At 42.5% G+C, this 18,260-nt stretch overlaps 1 protein-coding gene across 1 annotated transcript; it reads right to left on the bottom strand.

Moving 5' to 3' along the window:
• Positions 1 to 10,451: 10,451 nt before the first annotated feature.
• Positions 10,452 to 17,862, bottom strand: cfap276 (cilia and flagella associated protein 276). The gene is made up of 5 exons (XM_069941811.1): positions 17,753 to 17,862; positions 15,793 to 15,909; positions 12,784 to 12,896; positions 12,052 to 12,254; positions 10,452 to 10,650 (listed from the first exon to the last, which is right to left on the bottom strand). Exons 1-5 carry the CDS (start codon positions 17,810 to 17,812, stop codon positions 10,580 to 10,582), a joined length of 564 nt encoding a protein of 187 aa, XP_069797912.1. The 5' UTR covers positions 17,813 to 17,862; the 3' UTR covers positions 10,452 to 10,579.
• Between the last annotated feature and the right edge of the window lie 398 nt (positions 17,863 to 18,260).

The raw sequence follows: 18,260 nt of genomic DNA, 5'->3' as shown, positions 1-18,260 counted from the left end.
TGATTCTATTTTCATGTTCAAAGATAATTAAAAGTAACTTTTGTTTAATTAACCCTTTGTCGTGGTGCATATCGACTTGTAACAGTCCAAACATCCAGATGCCAGAAATTCGGACCAAGTGAGAATCTGGACTTTTTGAAAACTCGTAAACTTTTTTAATTTAGCAGGTCTTTATGTGTGTAAGTGGCGCAAGTGCACAGAAGTTGTAGAAATGAATTCATTTATAATTATTTGGGTTTTTTTGCACTTTGTATTTTACATGAAAAAATGTTTCATTAATTTTTTTTTCTTAATAAATCTGATTTTTGGATTTTCCAGATTCTCAGGCAGTACTTTTAAAATTCAAATTTGAGGAGAATAAAGAAGAGATGAACAGGTAAATTTTAATATTGTATTAACAAAATATATTACATGTAAAATACAAAGTATATAAAAAAAATAAATATTTATTTCTTCATTTCCACATCTGTGCATCTGTGGCGCTTATGCATGCACACAAAAGTTGCTAAATGTTAAAAAAGTTTGAGAGTTTTTGAAAGTCTAGATTCTCAGGTGGTCTGGATTTCTGGCTTCCAGATTTTTTGGACTTTTACTGTATGTACAGAATTGCACACCTACCAACCTCTGTCCTATTCCCATCTCCAGCTGGTTCCATCTACCCATTGCCCCACCCCCTGCCCCATCAAGTTCCTCTTATTACCAGACATCCTCTATCTCACCTCCATAGATCCTATCTTTCCTGTTCATTTACACCTTCTGCCTGCTGAGTTCCTCCAGCATTTTGTTCTTTTCTAGTTTACAACACCTGCAATATCTATAATAGCAGATATAATAAATATAATAGCAGAATCATTACATGGGCTCCACTGTAATTCCACATGGATTTTCAACCAACAAAAAATAAAACATTAGTTCTTGATTTGAGTGAAATGAGAAAGTCCACAGACTCGAGGATTGTTGGTATCTAAGATCCCTACTGGGAAGTACTTGATTATTGTACAAAACATTAAATATGCATGCTGGGGTATTTTTAGTTTGCGTAGGTGGAACAATACTTGTTTGTATAACATAGTGGATAAATTATGTAAATGTACTCATGCTTAAGCAGGTTTACTCACATGTGTAGGTGTTGTAAATTATGCTTTAGGACTCTTGGACAAAAATAACATTGATGCAGGGTGTGGGAAAGATTGAAGTGGTACAGTTGTAATAACATGAAGCATTGCAATATTACTTGAAGACCAGTGCTGATTTTAAAAATGATTAGTGTTTTCATGTAAGAATGGTATTTTGCTGGATTATTTTCAAGAGATTTGAAGTACATCCAAAAATTTGAAAAATAAGGTTTTCCTAGCTTTTTTTAAATCGAATAAATCCAAGTTACAATTAAAGATACAGAGAAAAGAGACAAAAACTGGAGATGCTAGTAAACAAAAAGAAGCTGCAGATCTCTTTGGGTAGGCAGGTAGTGTCCATCCCGATAAAGGAGTTCTAACTCAAAATGTGGATTGGCCATTTGTTTCCATGGATGCTGCCTGACATGCTGAGTCCCTCCAACCTCTGTTTGTTCAAGGTTTCCTTTTATTGCCATGTAATAAATAGTATGTTAAAACACAATATATGTGATATACTTCAAACATTTGTCTGCTGTTGAGCCAAACAAATAGTTGCCATGAACATTGCCCCTAACAATAGGAGAAAGAGAAGCAAAAGAGAGTCCCTTCAGAGTCAGGGTGTCCATGAATTCTCCTCTAGCAGTCCTGCAGCTTTGGCTGCCTCACAGTCCCCTGTTCAAACCATCAGCAACCCGAGCTCCAGATCCAAACCTCCAATATGATCGGGAAGCTTTTAGCACTCAAGGTCCTTCACTATAGGGAGGAGCAACTTCTTTCTAGAGTTAATTAATCTAAACAGAAATAGGAAAAAAATATATATTTATATATTTTAGCCAGATTACACATGGACGCTCAAAAATGAGCTTCCATGATACGAAATTGAAAAATCTGATGTATGTACAAACTAGCTTCTTCCCTTCACTTGCTTATCAATCTTATGTTCTTTTGATGCCATTCAGAGTGAAGATATGTTTACCATATTGAGTGTTTTGGTGTATTTTCTGACATGGACAAAATCAGTAACAAAACTGTGATAATGGAACCTCTTCATAACTCAGGACAGGCTGTTTTTTAATGGAATGGGCCTTATCATTTTTGATTCAGAAATAACTGATGTTATTCTTAAGGAATTGTACAATGCCCTTATCAGATTGAAAAGGATGTACGTCATGGTGGCACAATAACACTGCTACTAGCAAAACTGCCACACCACTCCAGCGACTGGTGTTCAATACTGACTTCTGGCATTGTCTTCATGATGTTTCCGCACTCTTTGTGACTGTGTGAGATCCCTCTGGCTGCTTCAAATTTCTCCCAATTCTCTGAAGATATGGGGGTAAGTAGGTTAACTGTCCAGATTAATTGCCCTTAATGTTAGAATCTGTGGAAATTAGGGGGAATATGATGAGAATAAAATCATACTGGTTTAAGGTTAGAGGATCAGCATAAATAGGAACGATGCTTGGCAGGGAATTAATGAGCTGAAGGCCCTATTTTCCTTCTGGATGACTAGGACATGTTCAAAGTTCAAATTTATTGTCAGAGTACATATATGACATCACATACAACCCTGAGATTCTTTTTCCTGCAGGCCAGGCAGATTTTTAATTACCAATAGCAGTAAACAACTCAAAGAAAAAAAATGTAAATAAACTGTGCAAATACAGAAATACTTGTATAAATATTCAGTAATAAATAATAAGCAAAGAATAAGTCTCAGAATTAGTCCTTTGTTCAGGAGTCTGATGGCTGATGGGTAGCAGCTATTCCTGAACCTGGAAGTGCGTGTCCTGCACCTCCACCTCCTTCCTGATGACTGCATTGAGAACAAAGCATGTCCTGGGTGATGTGGATCCTTGATGATTGCTGCTGCTCTCAAATGGTAATGTTTCATGTCGATGTTCTCGATGGTGAGCAGAGTTTTGCCTGTGATATACTGGCTGCATCCACTACCTTTTGCAGGGTTTTCCATTCAGAGGTCTTGTTGCCCCCATACCAGACCGTGATGCAGTCGGTTGGCACACTCTCCACCAGACATCTGTAGATGTGTTATGTTACACAACTCTTCTCCTACATCAGGTTGTGAACATAAATATACATGTTTTGCAATTATTAGAATGGTGTTTTTAGACTTCCTTCTTGATTAGCATGCAGAGCCATTTTATAGAGCAGAGGTATTAGTAAATATGACAAAAGACCAGTAGGATCAATATACCTTTGGAATTAAAAAAAATATTTGTATGCAAGAGTATTGACCAGTTTTAAGTTTTGAATGGATAAAATTTAAAGCTGATAAACAAAGATGAAATTCTTCCCTGTTGTCCTTCTTGCAAACAGCCGTGAAGTAAATGGCAGCTTCATTCAGGGTTCGGTAGAATAGAGATTAAATTGTTGTTTACTTACCCAGAGCTATGATCTACAGGTAAATTCAACTGAGCTCAGTTGCCTCGTTGGGATATTAATTAAATTGTTAACTTTCTGGAAGTTAAAAGTTGGCATGTTTGGAAAAGACCATTTGTTTCATGAGCATGTAAATTAAAAGTGAAATATTAGGGTACTCTGTCATTCTATAAGATCACAGCCAATCCGATTTTAACATCAAATCTGCTTTCCTGCTATCTCCAGCAACTTTCAACCACCTACTTCTCAAGAATCTACCTACCTGAGTCTTCCAAATATCAAAAACTCAGCTTCTACCCTCTGCCATTTTAGAAAACACTTTCCAAAGACATGCTGGGAGTAAACCTTTTGTTTTAAATTAGTGATTCCCAAAGTGGGTGCTACTGCCTCCCTGGGGGTGGTGGAAAGATCCAAGGGGTCAGTGAGGAGAAAGGGGACAGTCAGGGGGCGGTGAATGTTTATTTCTTGATGATGTGCTCTGGACAGGACAGGCACGTCTGCAAGGGCGTTTGTAAGAATGTCAAATTATTTTCAAGTTGTAATGTTCATTTAAATTACGTGTAAATACTCTCCCAACCCCCCACCCCCATTTTTGGCCTCAATGGCCTGATCGTGGATCCTTGCCATGGCCCGCCAGCCCTTCAAGTTCCAGACGGCTGTCCTCACCCCAGCCGCCTGCCTATTGAGCTACAGAAGGCCCGATCAAAGATCCTCGTCCCGGCTCCCTGTCTATCCAATACCCGACGGCTGATCCTCATCCCAACTATTGATCTCCCAACGGCTGATCCTAGCCCCAGTCGCCTGTCGATCAAGATTCCGACAGCCTGAAGACAATGTAGTTACAGATGAGATGTAAATTTACCCTTTCATATTGGTAAATAAATTGGTTTACAAAAAGTTTCATTTGTGAAATACATGTGCGTGTATATAGTGTTAGATTAGTTTTGTTTGAAATTTGTGGTACACCTAATACCAAGGAAGGTGTGTGTTTATTATATGCGTGTGGATACCAAGAGGTGTGTGTTCATTGTATGTGTGTGTGGGAGGGGAGGTGCTAGGGATGTGTCCTGGGAGCCAAAGGGGTGGCAGCCCGAGAAAGTTTGGGTACCACTGTTTTAAATGATCATTGTGTTGATTGTAAACAATGTGGTTAACCTTTGACAGGTCTCTGAAAAACTTAGCAAACCATTCAGTTTAAAGGGCAATCACAATAAAAACTTAGCAAACCATTCAAAAACTAAGCAAACCATCCAGTTTAAAGGGCAATTTCAATAAAAAAAAGACAGAATCTTTAGTGGAAAATGAAGATGGTGTAGCGGCAGCTACATTCCTCCTGCAATAACACACACACAACCAGACGGGTTGAGCTCAGTGAGCAAACTAGTTTATTGCAGTCTGCTGGGCTGCACCACCTCTTACCACCTGCAGGCCAATAGATTGGTCGAATGTCTGCACCACCACCTTAAGTCGGTGCTCATAGCCTGCTTCACCGGTCACGACTGGATGGACGAACTGCCTTGGGTGCTCCTGGGCATCCGCTCCACTCCCAAGGAAGATCTGCAGGCGTCATCAGCTGAGCTGGTCTATGGTGCGCCACTGGCACTACCTGGTGAGTTCATCAACGCACCAGCCTGAACCGCGCTGAAGGGCGCTGATGTCACCCGGGTGTCATGTGGTCCCCCAGCACGGGTTTCTGAGCCCCATGCTGGAAGGGAAACTCCCGATGGCGCCATTTTGGCCGGATGTCCTTTCATGTGGCTTACAAGCAGGGCCGCTTCGGCTGCCTCGTGGTGAGCTGCCACACAGCACCCCCCCCCCCCCCCCAGAACCGGCACCAATGTCCTTTGTCGCCAGGCAGCCTCACTTCTTGAGCTAGGCAACAACCACGGGCTCGGTGGGATCGATGTGCGCTGGCTTCAGCCGGTCCATGGTAAACAGCTCCCACCTGCCGCCAATGTCTAGCATGAACGCTGAGCCAGAACGCTATACTACCCTGTACGGCCCCTCGTATGGTCGCTGCAGATGTGCCACGGTTGGGCCCTGCCAAACAAAAATGTGCTCCAAGGAAAACAGTTCACCAGGAACGTGAGATGGGCGGGTGTCATGCCTGGGCGGCAGATGGGGTTTGAACAAGTCCAAGCATGCCCTGAGGTGAGGAAGTACTTCGTGTGGCGACTGCTGGGGATTGTGAGGTGCGTTGATGAACTCACCAGGTAGTGCCAGTGGCGCACCATAGACCAGCTTAGCTGATGACGCCTGCAGATCTTCCTTGGGAGTGAGCGGATGCCCAGGAGCACCCAAGGCAGTTCGTCCATCCAGTCGGGACCGGTGAAGCAGGCCATGAGTACCGACTTAAGGTGGTGGTGCAGACGTTCGACCAATCTATTGGCCTGCAGGTGGTAAGAGGTGGTGCAGTTGGCGAGCTGTGCCCAGAGCGCAGATGTGAACTGGGCACCCCGATCACTGGTGAGGTGACCCGGGATGCCGAACCGGGCAACCCAACCATGCAACAGTGCTCGGGAGCAGGAGTTGTCTCGGGCCTGTGAGTGGTGCGGTCCACTACCGTAAACAGGTAACAGTTGCCCCGGGACACGGGTAAGGGCCCGATGATGTCCATGTGAATGTGGCTGAACCGTTCCCAGATGTGCCTGAACTCCTGTATGGGCACCCTGGTGTGCTTGTGCACCTTGAACGCCTGGCAATGGGTGCCTGTTCTGGCCCAGCCCACAATCTGCTTCCACAGCCCATGCCATACAAACTGTTCTGCCACCATCCGGACAGTGGACTTGATGGACGGATGTGAAAGGTCATGGATGTGACGGAAGACCTGCCTGCACCACTGCTGGGGAACCACTGGCCATGGGGTGCCCAAGGAGATATTGCACAGGATGGGTCCTTCGCCCCTCAGAGTTGGGAGGTCTCAGAACCGCAGGCTTATGATGGCGGTCTTGAAGGCCCTAATTTCCTCATTAGATTCCTAGTCCTGGGTCAGCTGGTCGAAGTCAAGGCTGGGCATCAGCGCGCACATGGCCGGTCGCAAGAGTGCATCGGCAACCACATTGTCCTTTCCCGCCTTGTGCCGAAGGTCAGTGATAAACTCCGACACGAAGGAGAGGTGATGCTGCTGGCAAGCCAACCAGGGACCTTTTGCCATGGCGAGCGCCTGGGTGAGGGGTTTGTGGTCAGTGAAGATGGTAAAAATTTTCCCCTCCAAATAAATAGCATAAACGCCACACCGCTAGGTACATGCCCAGTAACTCGTGGTCAAAGGCACTATAATTGTGTTCCGGCGGGTGGAGCAGGCGGCTGAAGAATGCCAGTGGCTTCCAATGTCCATTCACCTGCTGCTCCAAGACGGCACCGACAGCTGTGGCAGAGGCATCGACAGAGAGTGCCATATGCAGGTCGGTGTGTGGGTGGGCGAGCATGGTGGCCTTCGCGAGGCGTCCTTGGTGGCCTCGAATGTGGCGCAGGCTTCTAGGTTCCAAGCAAGCATCTTGTGTTTGGCCACGATTAAGGCAAATAGCGGCTGCATGATGCACGCAACTCCCAGGATGAAGCGGTTTAAATGTTGGCCATAGCCGCGAACTCCTGCAGCCCCTTGAGGCTGTCCGGGTGTGGGAACTCCCTGATAGCGGCGACCTTCAGAGCGGCGGGCGTGGCTCCTTCGGCCATTATGGTATGGCCCAGGAACTGCATGGACTCTTTCCCGAACTGGCACTTGGCCGGGTTGATGGTAAGGCCGAAGTTGGCCAGCTGGGAGAAAAGGGCACATAGGTGGGCCTTGTGTTGCGCCTGGTCCTTGCTGGCGATGAGGATGTCGTCTAAATAAATAAAGACGAAATCCAAGTTCTTGCCCACAGAGTCCATGAGGCACTGGAAGGTCTGAGTGGCATTCTTGAGCCTGAACGGCATGCGCAGGAATTCGAACAAGCCAAAGGGGGTGATGATGGCCGTCTTGGGTATGTCCTCAGGGTGTACCAGGATCTGGTGATATCCGCGCTCCAGGTCAACCTTGGAGAAAACCCTCGCTCCGTGCAGGTTGGCCGTAAAGTCTTGGATGTGAGGGATGGGGTAACAGTCAGGAATTGTTGCCTCGTTGAGCCGTCGATAGTCTCCGCAGGGATGCCAGCCACCGGAGGCTATCAGGACCAGGTGGAGTGGCGAGGCCCACAGGGTGTCGGACTACTGAATGATCCCCAGCTCAAACAGGTGCAAAAACCCCTCCTCGCTACCTGGAGCTTGTCAGGCGGGAGCTGGCGTGCCATGGCATGAACCGGTGGGCCCTGTGTGGGGATGTGGTGGAACTTCCCATGATGCAGTGAGGCAGCGGAGAACTGTGGCTTGAGGAGTGTCGGGAACTCGTCCAGGATTCGCTGGAACTCGTCTCTGGGCATGCTAATCATGGCCATCTGCGGTTGGTCCGAGCGGGAGACGTTGAGGCGAACGGCCTGGAAGGTATGGGCGTCCACCAGGCGCCTACCTCGAATGTCCATCAGAAGCCAGTGTGCGAGGAGGAAGTCTGCACCTAGGATAGCAGTTGGGAGGGACGAGACAGTGAACCTCCACGCAAAATTCCGTTGACCGATCTGGAAGTGGACTGTTTTGTCTCCTTATGTCCGGATTGCCATTGCGTTGGCTGCACGGAGGGGTGGTCCACGAGGTCGGTTCCTGGACTTGATGGCCGTGGCCAGGATGATGCTGATCTGGGCTCCAGTGTCAATGAGGAACCGCCGACTGCTGACTAGTCCCACAGGTAAAGGAGGCTGTGACGTTGGCCAGCCGCTGCAGCCATTAACAGTGGCCAGCCTGGTCATTTCCCTGGAATGAGCAGGGCTGACGACACTTCTGATCTTTGGCTACCCAGTGCTGGTGGTAGAAGCAGAGGCCTGGAGCGGATGCTGTGGCCTTGGTTATGCTCTTGGGGGCCCCTGCTGGGGCTGGGTGCTCTACCATAGCGCTAGGGGTGGGCTTGGCATGGTCGTGCCCATGTCTCGTGACCTGCTGGACCACTGAGCCCTCCGGGAATCGTGCGAGCCATAGCTCTTGGGCCTTCTGGGCGACCTTCCTCGGATTGGTGAAGTTCTCCTGGACTAGCAGTGGCCTGATGTCCCCGGGCATATGGTCGAGGAAGGTGCGCTCGAAAAGTGGGCAGTTGGTGTGCTCACCCATGAGCGCGAGCATCTCGTCCATCAGCTCCATCAGTGTCCTGTCCCCCAGGGCGTCGAGGTGCAGCAACCGAGCGACATGCTGGTGTCTGGATAGTCCGAGGGACCCGGTAAGCACTCACTTGATGGTCTCGTATTTGTCCTCGGCGGGTGGGTGCTGAACAAGATGCCGCATGAGTCTGGCGGTGGCCTGGTCCAGGGCAGCGACCACATGGTACAATTTGATTGTGTCGGACGAAATGTGGCGGAGGTCTCCAGGTCTCCAGCTCCTGAACCCAGAATTCAGGCAGTTTCACGGCTATAGCGCTGATCCCAGGCTCGTTCATGATGGGTTCAAAGATGTTTGAACCAGTCAGGGTCACCAATTGTAGCGGCAGCTACACTGTTCCTGCAATAACACACACAGAACCAGACAGGTTGAGCTCAGTGAGCAGACTAGTTTATTGCAGGCTGCTGGGCTGCACATAGTCGCAGCCCAGACCTGGCTGAGAACTGCACTGGAGGGCGCTGATGTCACCTGGGCGTCCCATGGTCCCCCAGCACGGGTTTCTGAGCCCCGTGCTGGAAGGAAGGGAAACCCCCGATGGTGCCATTTTGGCCGGCTGCCCTGCCGTGTGGCTTACAAGCGGGTCTGGTTCACCTGCCTCATAGTGAGCCGCCACAATGGTATATAATGTACCCAGTGCTGTGTATGTACCTCAAGCCCAAATCAGTTGTAAATTCAAGATTGAAATATGGCTGTCCAATAATAAAATCTCTTAGAGCATTAATGCAAGTTTGAATTTCAGCCCCTCCTTTCAGAGTACCATGTTAAGGTCATGTGACATGCCGTAACTCATTGGTCAGATTAAGATGAGAAGATGCGGCCATTTCCTTTCAGAGGTAATGTGTGTAGTCTTTTTGTTGTGCAGCAGGAGATTGTCACACTTGACAGTACAGATCCTTGGGTTGCATTGCAAAAGGAAATACATTCCATACCGGCGCAGTTCGAGGGGACCACAATTAGCACAAAGCTGTTACAGTGCTCGTGACCCGGGATCAGATCCCATGCTGTCCGTAAGGAGTTTGTATGTTCTCCCCGTGTCTGCATGGGTTTTCTCTGGGTGCTCCATTTCCTCCCACCTTCCAAAATTGTATGGGGTTGTAAGTAAATTGGGTATGATTGGGTGGCACGGGCTCATGGCTGGAAGGACCTGTTATGGTGGTGTATATCTAAATTTAAAATTTAATTTAAATTAATATTAATAATTTTAAAACATGCATTGGGGAAAAAAACAGCTTTTTTTGTGTTGGTGTTCCAGTACAATGTGCATGAGCATGGTACCCTGCTACCTATGAAGGTTAGAGTAATATATTAAAGGGTGTGTTTATTTCATACTGATTAGGCCACCTCGGTAATTAACCATGTCACCTTAGAATTAGATTAATTATGTAGCCTTAAATAAGGGTTTTATCTCACATGAACAGGTCACTGGGCAGTAATTTGACTGCAACGAGATGTGCTCCTTCCTGAGATCAGCGAAGTTTCATCATAATCCACCCTTTTTTACGTAAATGAAGTTTGAAGGGCATGCAATAGGTGACTAGGGCATGTGACAATAATCTGGAACTGACTTCTTCAAAGGAACTCAGTCAAATGGTTTTGTGGTAATTATGTTCAATATTATTTCCACACTATTAGTTGGCCTATTTATGTGCCAAAATTAAGCTCTTCAATTCACCTGTGAAAGCCTAAAGGTAATAATTTAATTGGACCACATTCCAAATGTCCTTTTTCATTGATTTATTTATCTTATTACATGGGGAAAAGACCCTGACAGTATTGGTACAACTTGCTCCTTTTATCACAATGCCTTGTTGATGATAATGAAGCAAGGCTCAACAGAATCTTTTATTTCATATTGTAAAGAAACCACCATCTATTTTCCTGGAATATCCTCCATTGGTGGCAGCGGTGTGTTGGCTTGCTGTAAAAAAAAAGGACCAATTAACACAATCACTTCCTGAACACTTTTTTAAAAAAACTTTCCTTCAAAAGAATGTAATTGTCAAGCCTTGAAAATACCAAGCCTTAGTGTAACATCTGTGTGTCTAAGGGATATTAAAATCCTATTTAGTGAACTTAATTTAAACTTAAAGATCCCATTTGCAGTGCCTTGCATCATTCCACCTTATTTTTCAGCCAGAAGCATGGATTTAAACATTGCAACTTCCTGATGATATGCTTCAGTGATATGACATAAAAGCCTCAATATGGCTTGGAACTTCTGCTGCTACTTTGTGATAACTTGACAAAAAATTGCAATGGATAAAAGGCATCCAAAGCCTCTTAAAAGGTCAAATTAAGGTGGTTCAGCAATATTGGGTTCAAGAAAGTTCAGGACCAGTGTGTTTCGTAAGAGAGGTCACTAATTTGGGAATGTATGTATTATTATAAATCTTTAATTTTCATTTATATAAGATGCTGGTGCCAAACAGCGACCTGGAAAATTTAACATCAGTGTGTCCCCAATTAGCTGCCTTCCTGAAACAAAGAAAGTAGCATCTAGCTAAGGTACAATTTCTGAAAAATAAAAGTAATAATTTTAAATTTAATGTAATTTAAATAATAATTTCAATTGCAGTTGCGATATCAGAATGGGGAAAGCCTTAAATGTGTGACAGGAGTCATAATCGTCCAATTTGCATGCTTAGTCAATGGATCTGCCAACTTCTAGTGGATGTTTTATCTACCTTCTCAGAAAATCAAGATAAAATTGGTGAAAAAAAAAGGTGCGAAGACTGTGGGCAACATCTCCCCAAAAACTTATCACATGTTCTGTTAAAATGATTCCTTATAATTATTATATTTTAATGATTTGAAAATTTGACTATAAATTAAATACAATTATTAATATAAGCATTTGTGGCATAGAGTTAAAACCCTCAAGTATGTGGTAGCACATCATAGCAGAATTAACTGCTTTGATTTGTTCTTATAATCTTTACAAAATAATAAAAGAACTGGTTCTAGCTATTAGTGCAAAGCGATGTGCAGATTTGCTAATATAATGAAGACTAAATGGAAATGCATATGCTTAGAATTGTACCACGGTCTGATTGTAAATGTCAGGACTAATTTTTGAAAAGAGTTGAACTCTTTCTACTCCTAATCAAAATTAAACAACCATTGTGTGCTGGAATTCAACTTAAAGTCCCATTTTTATTTTATTTTAAATGCTAATGCTTGAAGAGTAGGGTGCATATGGGATGGCAGAACCAAGAAAGTCATGTGCCAGCAAGCAAATATTAGTTGTAATATGTAACATGTTGTAAGGGAAATTAATTCTGCTTTAATTCTGATCGTGCATCACAAACTACTGTCTTACTTATTGCTCCATCAATGCTATGAATGGATGATTTTGTTGGTGAAATCCAAATTGTTGGGGGAGATCTTGCTTGTAAGTAAACCGCGCTGGTTTCTCTGTGATCAGGTGCACAACCACATATGTCCTTCTGAACTCTGTCCTTAGCTATTTTCCGACGAAACACTTCTTCAGGTACTTGTTCATTGGTACTTAACCAACAGCCTCTGTAAATAATTCAGAGAGGAAAGTAGAAAACTAAAGAGGTAAATTTACAGAAATAATTTATCAGGCTTTAAATGCTTTTGCTCAGCTATCCATTTTTGATGTTGCAAAGAATCAACAGGTTAACAGGTTAGTATTCTGCTGAGAAATTACATACAGAATATTTTAAAAATATTATATTGTTCATCACAATTTGTCTTGCATTTTTATATTTTATGTAATTTGGTTAGTTTATGTCCATTCATTGTTCAACAATATTACAGCAAAATTACAATATTGATCATAGTTTTTCATGATAAACTTTTTTTGCCAAAGAAGCCTTCATAAAATGTTGCAAATATAATTTCCCCAAATAATGCCCAGGAATTAATAGCCATAAATTCATAAGTATTGTGTTAACCTGATTGTGAAAGTCTGTACGGCATCAGTTTATTTTTATTGCTCTAATATTGATTCTGTCTTGTTAATGTTCATGTTTACAGGATGTGATAATAAATTTGACACATTGCACTCTTCTCACAAAACACTCACCTCTGAGGATCACAAGTCAATTTTTGAAGAAGCACCTTGTTCTTTTGCTTCAAAAACTCATTTGAATGATCATAAATTGCACTAAGATGAATATCCAGACTGTCTTTTGGTGCCTGTTGGAACAATGTACAGCTATCAGACTATTAGAGTAAAATAATTGTGAACTTTAAATTTAAAAACATTTTTGTTTTGGTTATATCTTAGTAATTTTGAAAAGTAATTTTCTACATCTTTGTGTATTTCTATATCCATATTGATAAGACATTTGACAGCCAAGATATTTCAAATAGAGCAGAGCTAATTATCTTCCACTCTGACCCAAGGGACAATTTGTTGCATCAGGATGTCCTTGTGACTTTAAGTTCTCCCTGGAATGAGGATTCATAGTTACACTGAAAACAGGTTCAAGAATTGAGCTAAAATGGACATCACATTGATTCAAATCTATGTCACCTTTGTTCATGTTATTACAGAGAGTCCCAGAAAATAGATGCCTTTGGTGTCCCATCCTGTTTAGTTTAGTTGATAAATCTTCTGGGAGATTCAGAATGATTTAAATGATTTGTTTCCAGGTGGTTTCTTTCTAGAGGTGGATGGGGAAAGAAAATTGTCACTACTGCAACAGAAGTATGTTAACAGAAAATAAACAGCAATGGCACACAACTTATGACCCTCAAGCCATATCTCATTATATCTTTCTCTGTTGCCCATCCCAACAACTTCTATGGCCAAACAGCTACTTCATGTTTCCCATGCAAGTTGCCTGAGTTCCTCCAGCATTTTATGTGATGCTCCGGTTTTCCAGCATTTGCAATCTTTCTTGTTTATCTTAATATCTATGCATATATTTTCAATTAACCTAGGTTAGCCCTATACTTGGATAAATTATTGTTTTGCTGAGCATTAGCCAAATGGTAAGGGTGTTAAATTTTTCCTGCAAATCTAATTCAGCGGCAAGTATATATCAAAAGTGAAGGACTGAATAGAATGGAGTGTTGTGGAAGGAATAACAATTTTGCTTGATAGGAAAAGAAGTGCCAAAATGAAGAAGCTTGAAGAGAATTGATTCTGTGGGCATGCGATGGAGTGGTATGATATCTGATAGCTGGGCATGCATTAGAAATTATGTAGTCGTGGTTGAGTTGACTAGAAGATTTATTCTGTTTGGACCTTCAGTGAATAGAGTTGCAGTAATGGGCTGCAGAGCCTGAGTGCAATGGTTACATGCCCACCTTACATTCACAGTTTTCCTCTATCTCACTCGGTCTTTACTTCAGTATGTAGTTTCCATTTAAAAGCCTCATCATACCTAAACCATCTAAGAATAGAACACCTTAAATTGATATGTATAGTCATTTCTGAGTTTAGTGGATTGTAGGCTATTACTATGCTTGTCACCACAAAGCAGTTTTTTTCAACAACAGCCAGGACAAGGCTACTTTTCTGTTAACCTCCTTTATCTTGATATTGAATCATTAGATCATGAAAGATTCCTTATTCTTCTTCATCTATGGCCAAGTTTTACAGCTCACTTGTTTCAGTCTGCTCTCCTGTTGTGTGGATTGTAGAGGGCCATGTGACCTCTCTGTCTGGAACCTGGTGGGAATGTGGATTGTGGAGGGTCATGTGATCTCTTGGAAGTCGCATCACATGCCAATCAAGGTTGGACTCTGCCCACCCATTAATGCACCCCTGACCATTGGCACCTTTAATCACCGAGTGATTACCTGGGCCAGAGTCTCCAGCTAACTGTACTATAAAGTCCACCATGTGGAGTAGCTCTTTCTCTATGCTCTTTGTTCCTGAGACAAACCTTGCTCCACTCCAGGTCATGAACTCCAAGACAACGCTGGAGGAATTGTTGGTAAGGTGTGCACTACACAGGATCGGGGCTGTTAAATAGCATTGGAGCCATTCCCATGTTAGACAAGGAACGGCAGGTTGCGTATTGTAATCCTTGCTCCATCAGTCAATAAAGTGGTGGCTGATCCACCTACCTTCCTTTTCCCCATTATTCTTAATTTCCTTCCTATTTACTTAGGGGCATGAAATCACATTCAGGCAGGTTTGTAACTGAAAATGCCTGCAAATATTTATTGTAAGGAAAAGCACATTTTCTTATAAAATAATATGTTTATAAAGAAATAAAGTTGGCAAGATGTTTCAAACTTTTAACATTTGGGCCAAAATATTATAGCATTTGCAGTTCAGAGAATTCCTAACTTGTAGGATGTAAAAATTAATCTGTCTTTTTTCCCCGAACTCTTCTGCACAATTTTTGTGCATTCCTTTCTTTGAATAAATGTGAATTTTGAATAATGAGAAATTATGGGTGACATGGAATCAGTGAATTGTTCTAACTATTCGGTTTCATTAAAGTTAGGATCAAAATTGGAAAAGAAGCAAACCAAACTGTCAATATTCTATGATTTGCTTCATCCTCTTACAGAAAGTCAAAATCGACAGCTTGAGGGCTCACCACATCTTGCAAGAAATTTCAACGTAGCTAAACTTAATTGGATCGAATAGTTGATTAGACTCCTGTGCTTATGTATGGTTAGACTTGCTGTTTAGCACACAAAATGAATATTTTCTCTGTACCTCGGTACATGTATGCAAACTTGAACTTGAAATAAATGGGCCATTTGATTTACTGCTGGTTTAAAAAAAAACTTTCCCTCTATTTTAAACTTGTGTTAATAAGTGAGAATCTGTAGTTAAAATATATCTGATTTTAATGACTAAGATGTAATGCAGACATTCAAAAGACAGATAATAATTCCATTTTTTAAAAAAATCAGATAATCAAAGCTGACTGACTGACTGAGCATTGTTTGTAATCCTTTTTAGTAACTATTATTAAGCAACTCCCAGATGAGATTACAGAATTTCAGTCTGCTAACGACAGCAACTTGTTGATGCTTTTGGAAGGTAGAGGGTCATTACTATAGTCTAATGGTTGCTGTCTGGTATTAGTTTGATGGTTCATATATTCTACAGTTCTTCTACCTTAGGATTATGGAGGTAAATTCCTTTGTTGTCACTTGCCACAGTTGCTGTTGCATGTAGTCGATTCCATGGGTCCTCCTGTTGTGCTAAATGGGTTGGCTGGTGGTATTGAAACCTCTGAAAGAAATTTTTTTTTAAAAACTACTGTAAACATTAAAGTTCAATGTCATCCTTTAACTTGTTTGATGATAAATATTTAATATTGGGTGTTAACAGGATTCATCTTTCAGAATTAGAATCTAGTTTTGAAACCAGTTTAATCCAATTGGATCCAGCTGACCAACCATAAAGCTGACATGCTTTATGTAAATTATTGTTGGTATCCTGTTTGACAGCATGTTATCTTTTCATTATGTTTTCCAGAAAAATCCAGCAGATTCCATGGTGTGGACTTTAATATCATTTGTTGTTAGGCATTAACAAAAGATTCCCTAGTTTTTATCTGTTAATGAGCTGCCTGGCTATGCAGCCAATAAGTTTCAAAAGTGACAAACCAAGAATGAAAAAGATAACTGTAACAAATGCTTTAAACATGAAATAAAGTTTGGAACTAATGATTAATGCTGAATTGTTTGAATAAAGGTTGATGGATGGTGGCCAGTCATATTGTCCTGAGTGCTTTCAAGCTTCTTCCCAGTTGTAGTTGCTTTCATCCAGGCAAGTGGAGCTGATGCCAATACTGCAACTGGAAAATTTCTACAGATGGGTGGTGTCTATAAAATGGCTCAGCAAGCCAATCAGGCCTTCAAACTGCCACATAAAACATGTATAGTTGTGTATGTAACCTAATGCAGGAGAACAGTTGTGTAATATATACATCCAGATATATGGTGGAGAGTGTTCTGCAAAAGATAGTGGACACAGCCCAGGCAAAACCATGATTGAAAACATCTATAAGGAACGCTGCCATCTGAGAACAATACTGCTGTCAGAGAGCAGCAGCAGCACTCATCAAGGACCCACATTATCAAGCACACGTTTTGTTCTCACTGAGGTATAGATGCTAGAAGACTCGCATCAATAGATTCAGGAACAGCTGCTATCCCTCTGCCATCAGACTTCTCAACAATAAATTCATCTTGGGACTCATTTAAGGACTCTTGCTCTGATGACCTTGTCTATAAAGAAGTCCAGAGCTACAGTCTAACCTTCCAGGTTCATCTTGCAGAGACAAGACCTCTAAGTGTACATATTAGTTTATGAAAGCTGTCTTATACTCGCACTGCTGGTGCGGTTATTGTCAATACACCTACATTCTACTATTTGTCATTTTCCTGTCCAGCTTACAATGAACCCACATTAACTGTAAATCTGTGTTCAAATTTCCTCTTTTTTTAAACATCTTGCAGTTGTTCACTCTTATTTTTACCTCCCATCAATTCCTTGGCTGTACCTCACCCACTTTCCAAACCTCCCAATTCTCAAGACTATTGCCATTGTCAATATCAACAACAGCCCCCTTCAGACATCCTTCCACCTTTGTCATGGTTGCACTTTATTCTAAATTATTAGTGGGTCCAAAGTAAATGCTCGCCCAAACTGAGACAAAGCGCAAAATACCTGCCGGCTGCAGTGGGACAGCAGACCTGCCGGCTGCAGTGGGACAGCAGACCTGCCGGCTGCAGTGGGACAAGTTGGAAGCATTTCGGTAGAAATATCAATTCTGGATCTCAGTATGACATCCTGGGGAAAGGTGGAGTGGTTTGTGTGTTTTTTTCAAAAGTATTAGAAGCATCAGAAAGTTAAGTTGCCGCCTGAATTTCTATTCTGTTTGAAGTTGGGTTTCGATTTTAGTCCGTGCGGACTCGCCTGCACCGCAAGCCCACTGGCGCATTTCGAGCTAAATTCGTGCTTAATTTTATTTTTCACCAGTTGATGGTCCGGTTATAAACAACGTATTACGTAAAAATATTTCCAAATAAAATGCATAGCAATTTTACTATCATCGCTTCAAAGTTACCTGATTTTTCCTTCTCCGACCTCCAAAGTCATCGTCGTTTTCATATCTTGTGTCTGGCATTCCTGCTGCAGAAATCTCTCCGCATTTGCAATGAACTTGACTGACATTGGTTTCCAGAGTCACAATCCGTTGCTAGGTTGTGACGTTTTGGAACCTATAAAGTTTCCACCGGAGTGCTCTCTTTACTGCCTTCTGGTGCATACTTGGAGGATTTTCAGCCCTGTGCTTTAGTTCCCATGGAAAACAACAACAACAAAAGAAATCCTGTAAAACCAAAGTATCTTGGTCTCAGGTGACTTCGTGCCTTACTGAGAGAACGTGGCACTTTTTTTCCCCCCAGATGACACTTCAAAATCTTCTGCCTTTGTCCAGAACTCCTAACTAGAAATTCTTTCTTGATTTGCTCTGGGATAGTGTGTGTCAATTGGTTGGGTTGTTTGCCATCATTGATAAACTGACTGCAATACCAAAGTATTAAGTTGGATCATTCCAGAAATGTGAAATATAC

This window comes from Narcine bancroftii, chromosome 5 (assembly GCF_036971445.1).
Source record: "Narcine bancroftii isolate sNarBan1 chromosome 5, sNarBan1.hap1, whole genome shotgun sequence".
Lineage (NCBI taxonomy): Eukaryota > Metazoa > Chordata > Chondrichthyes > Torpediniformes > Narcinidae > Narcine > Narcine bancroftii.
This window is presented reverse-complemented; position numbering and strand designations above follow the sequence as displayed.

What these genes read in the sequence shown, in the direction of transcription:
- cfap276 (XM_069941811.1), bottom strand. Translation starts at nt 17,812, where the DNA reads ATGCCAGACACAAGATATGAAAACGACGATGACTTTGGAGGTCGGAGA. An exon ending in TTTACCTCCATAATCCTAAG is followed by an intron (nt 12,897 to 15,792) that starts GTAGAAGAACTG and finishes TTGTTCCAACAG; the next exon opens with GCACCAAAAGACAGTCTGGA. An exon ending in TTGACTTGTGATCCTCAGAG is followed by an intron (nt 12,255 to 12,783) that starts GTGAGTGTTTTG and finishes AATTATTTACAG; the next exon opens with AGGCTGTTGGTTAAGTACCA.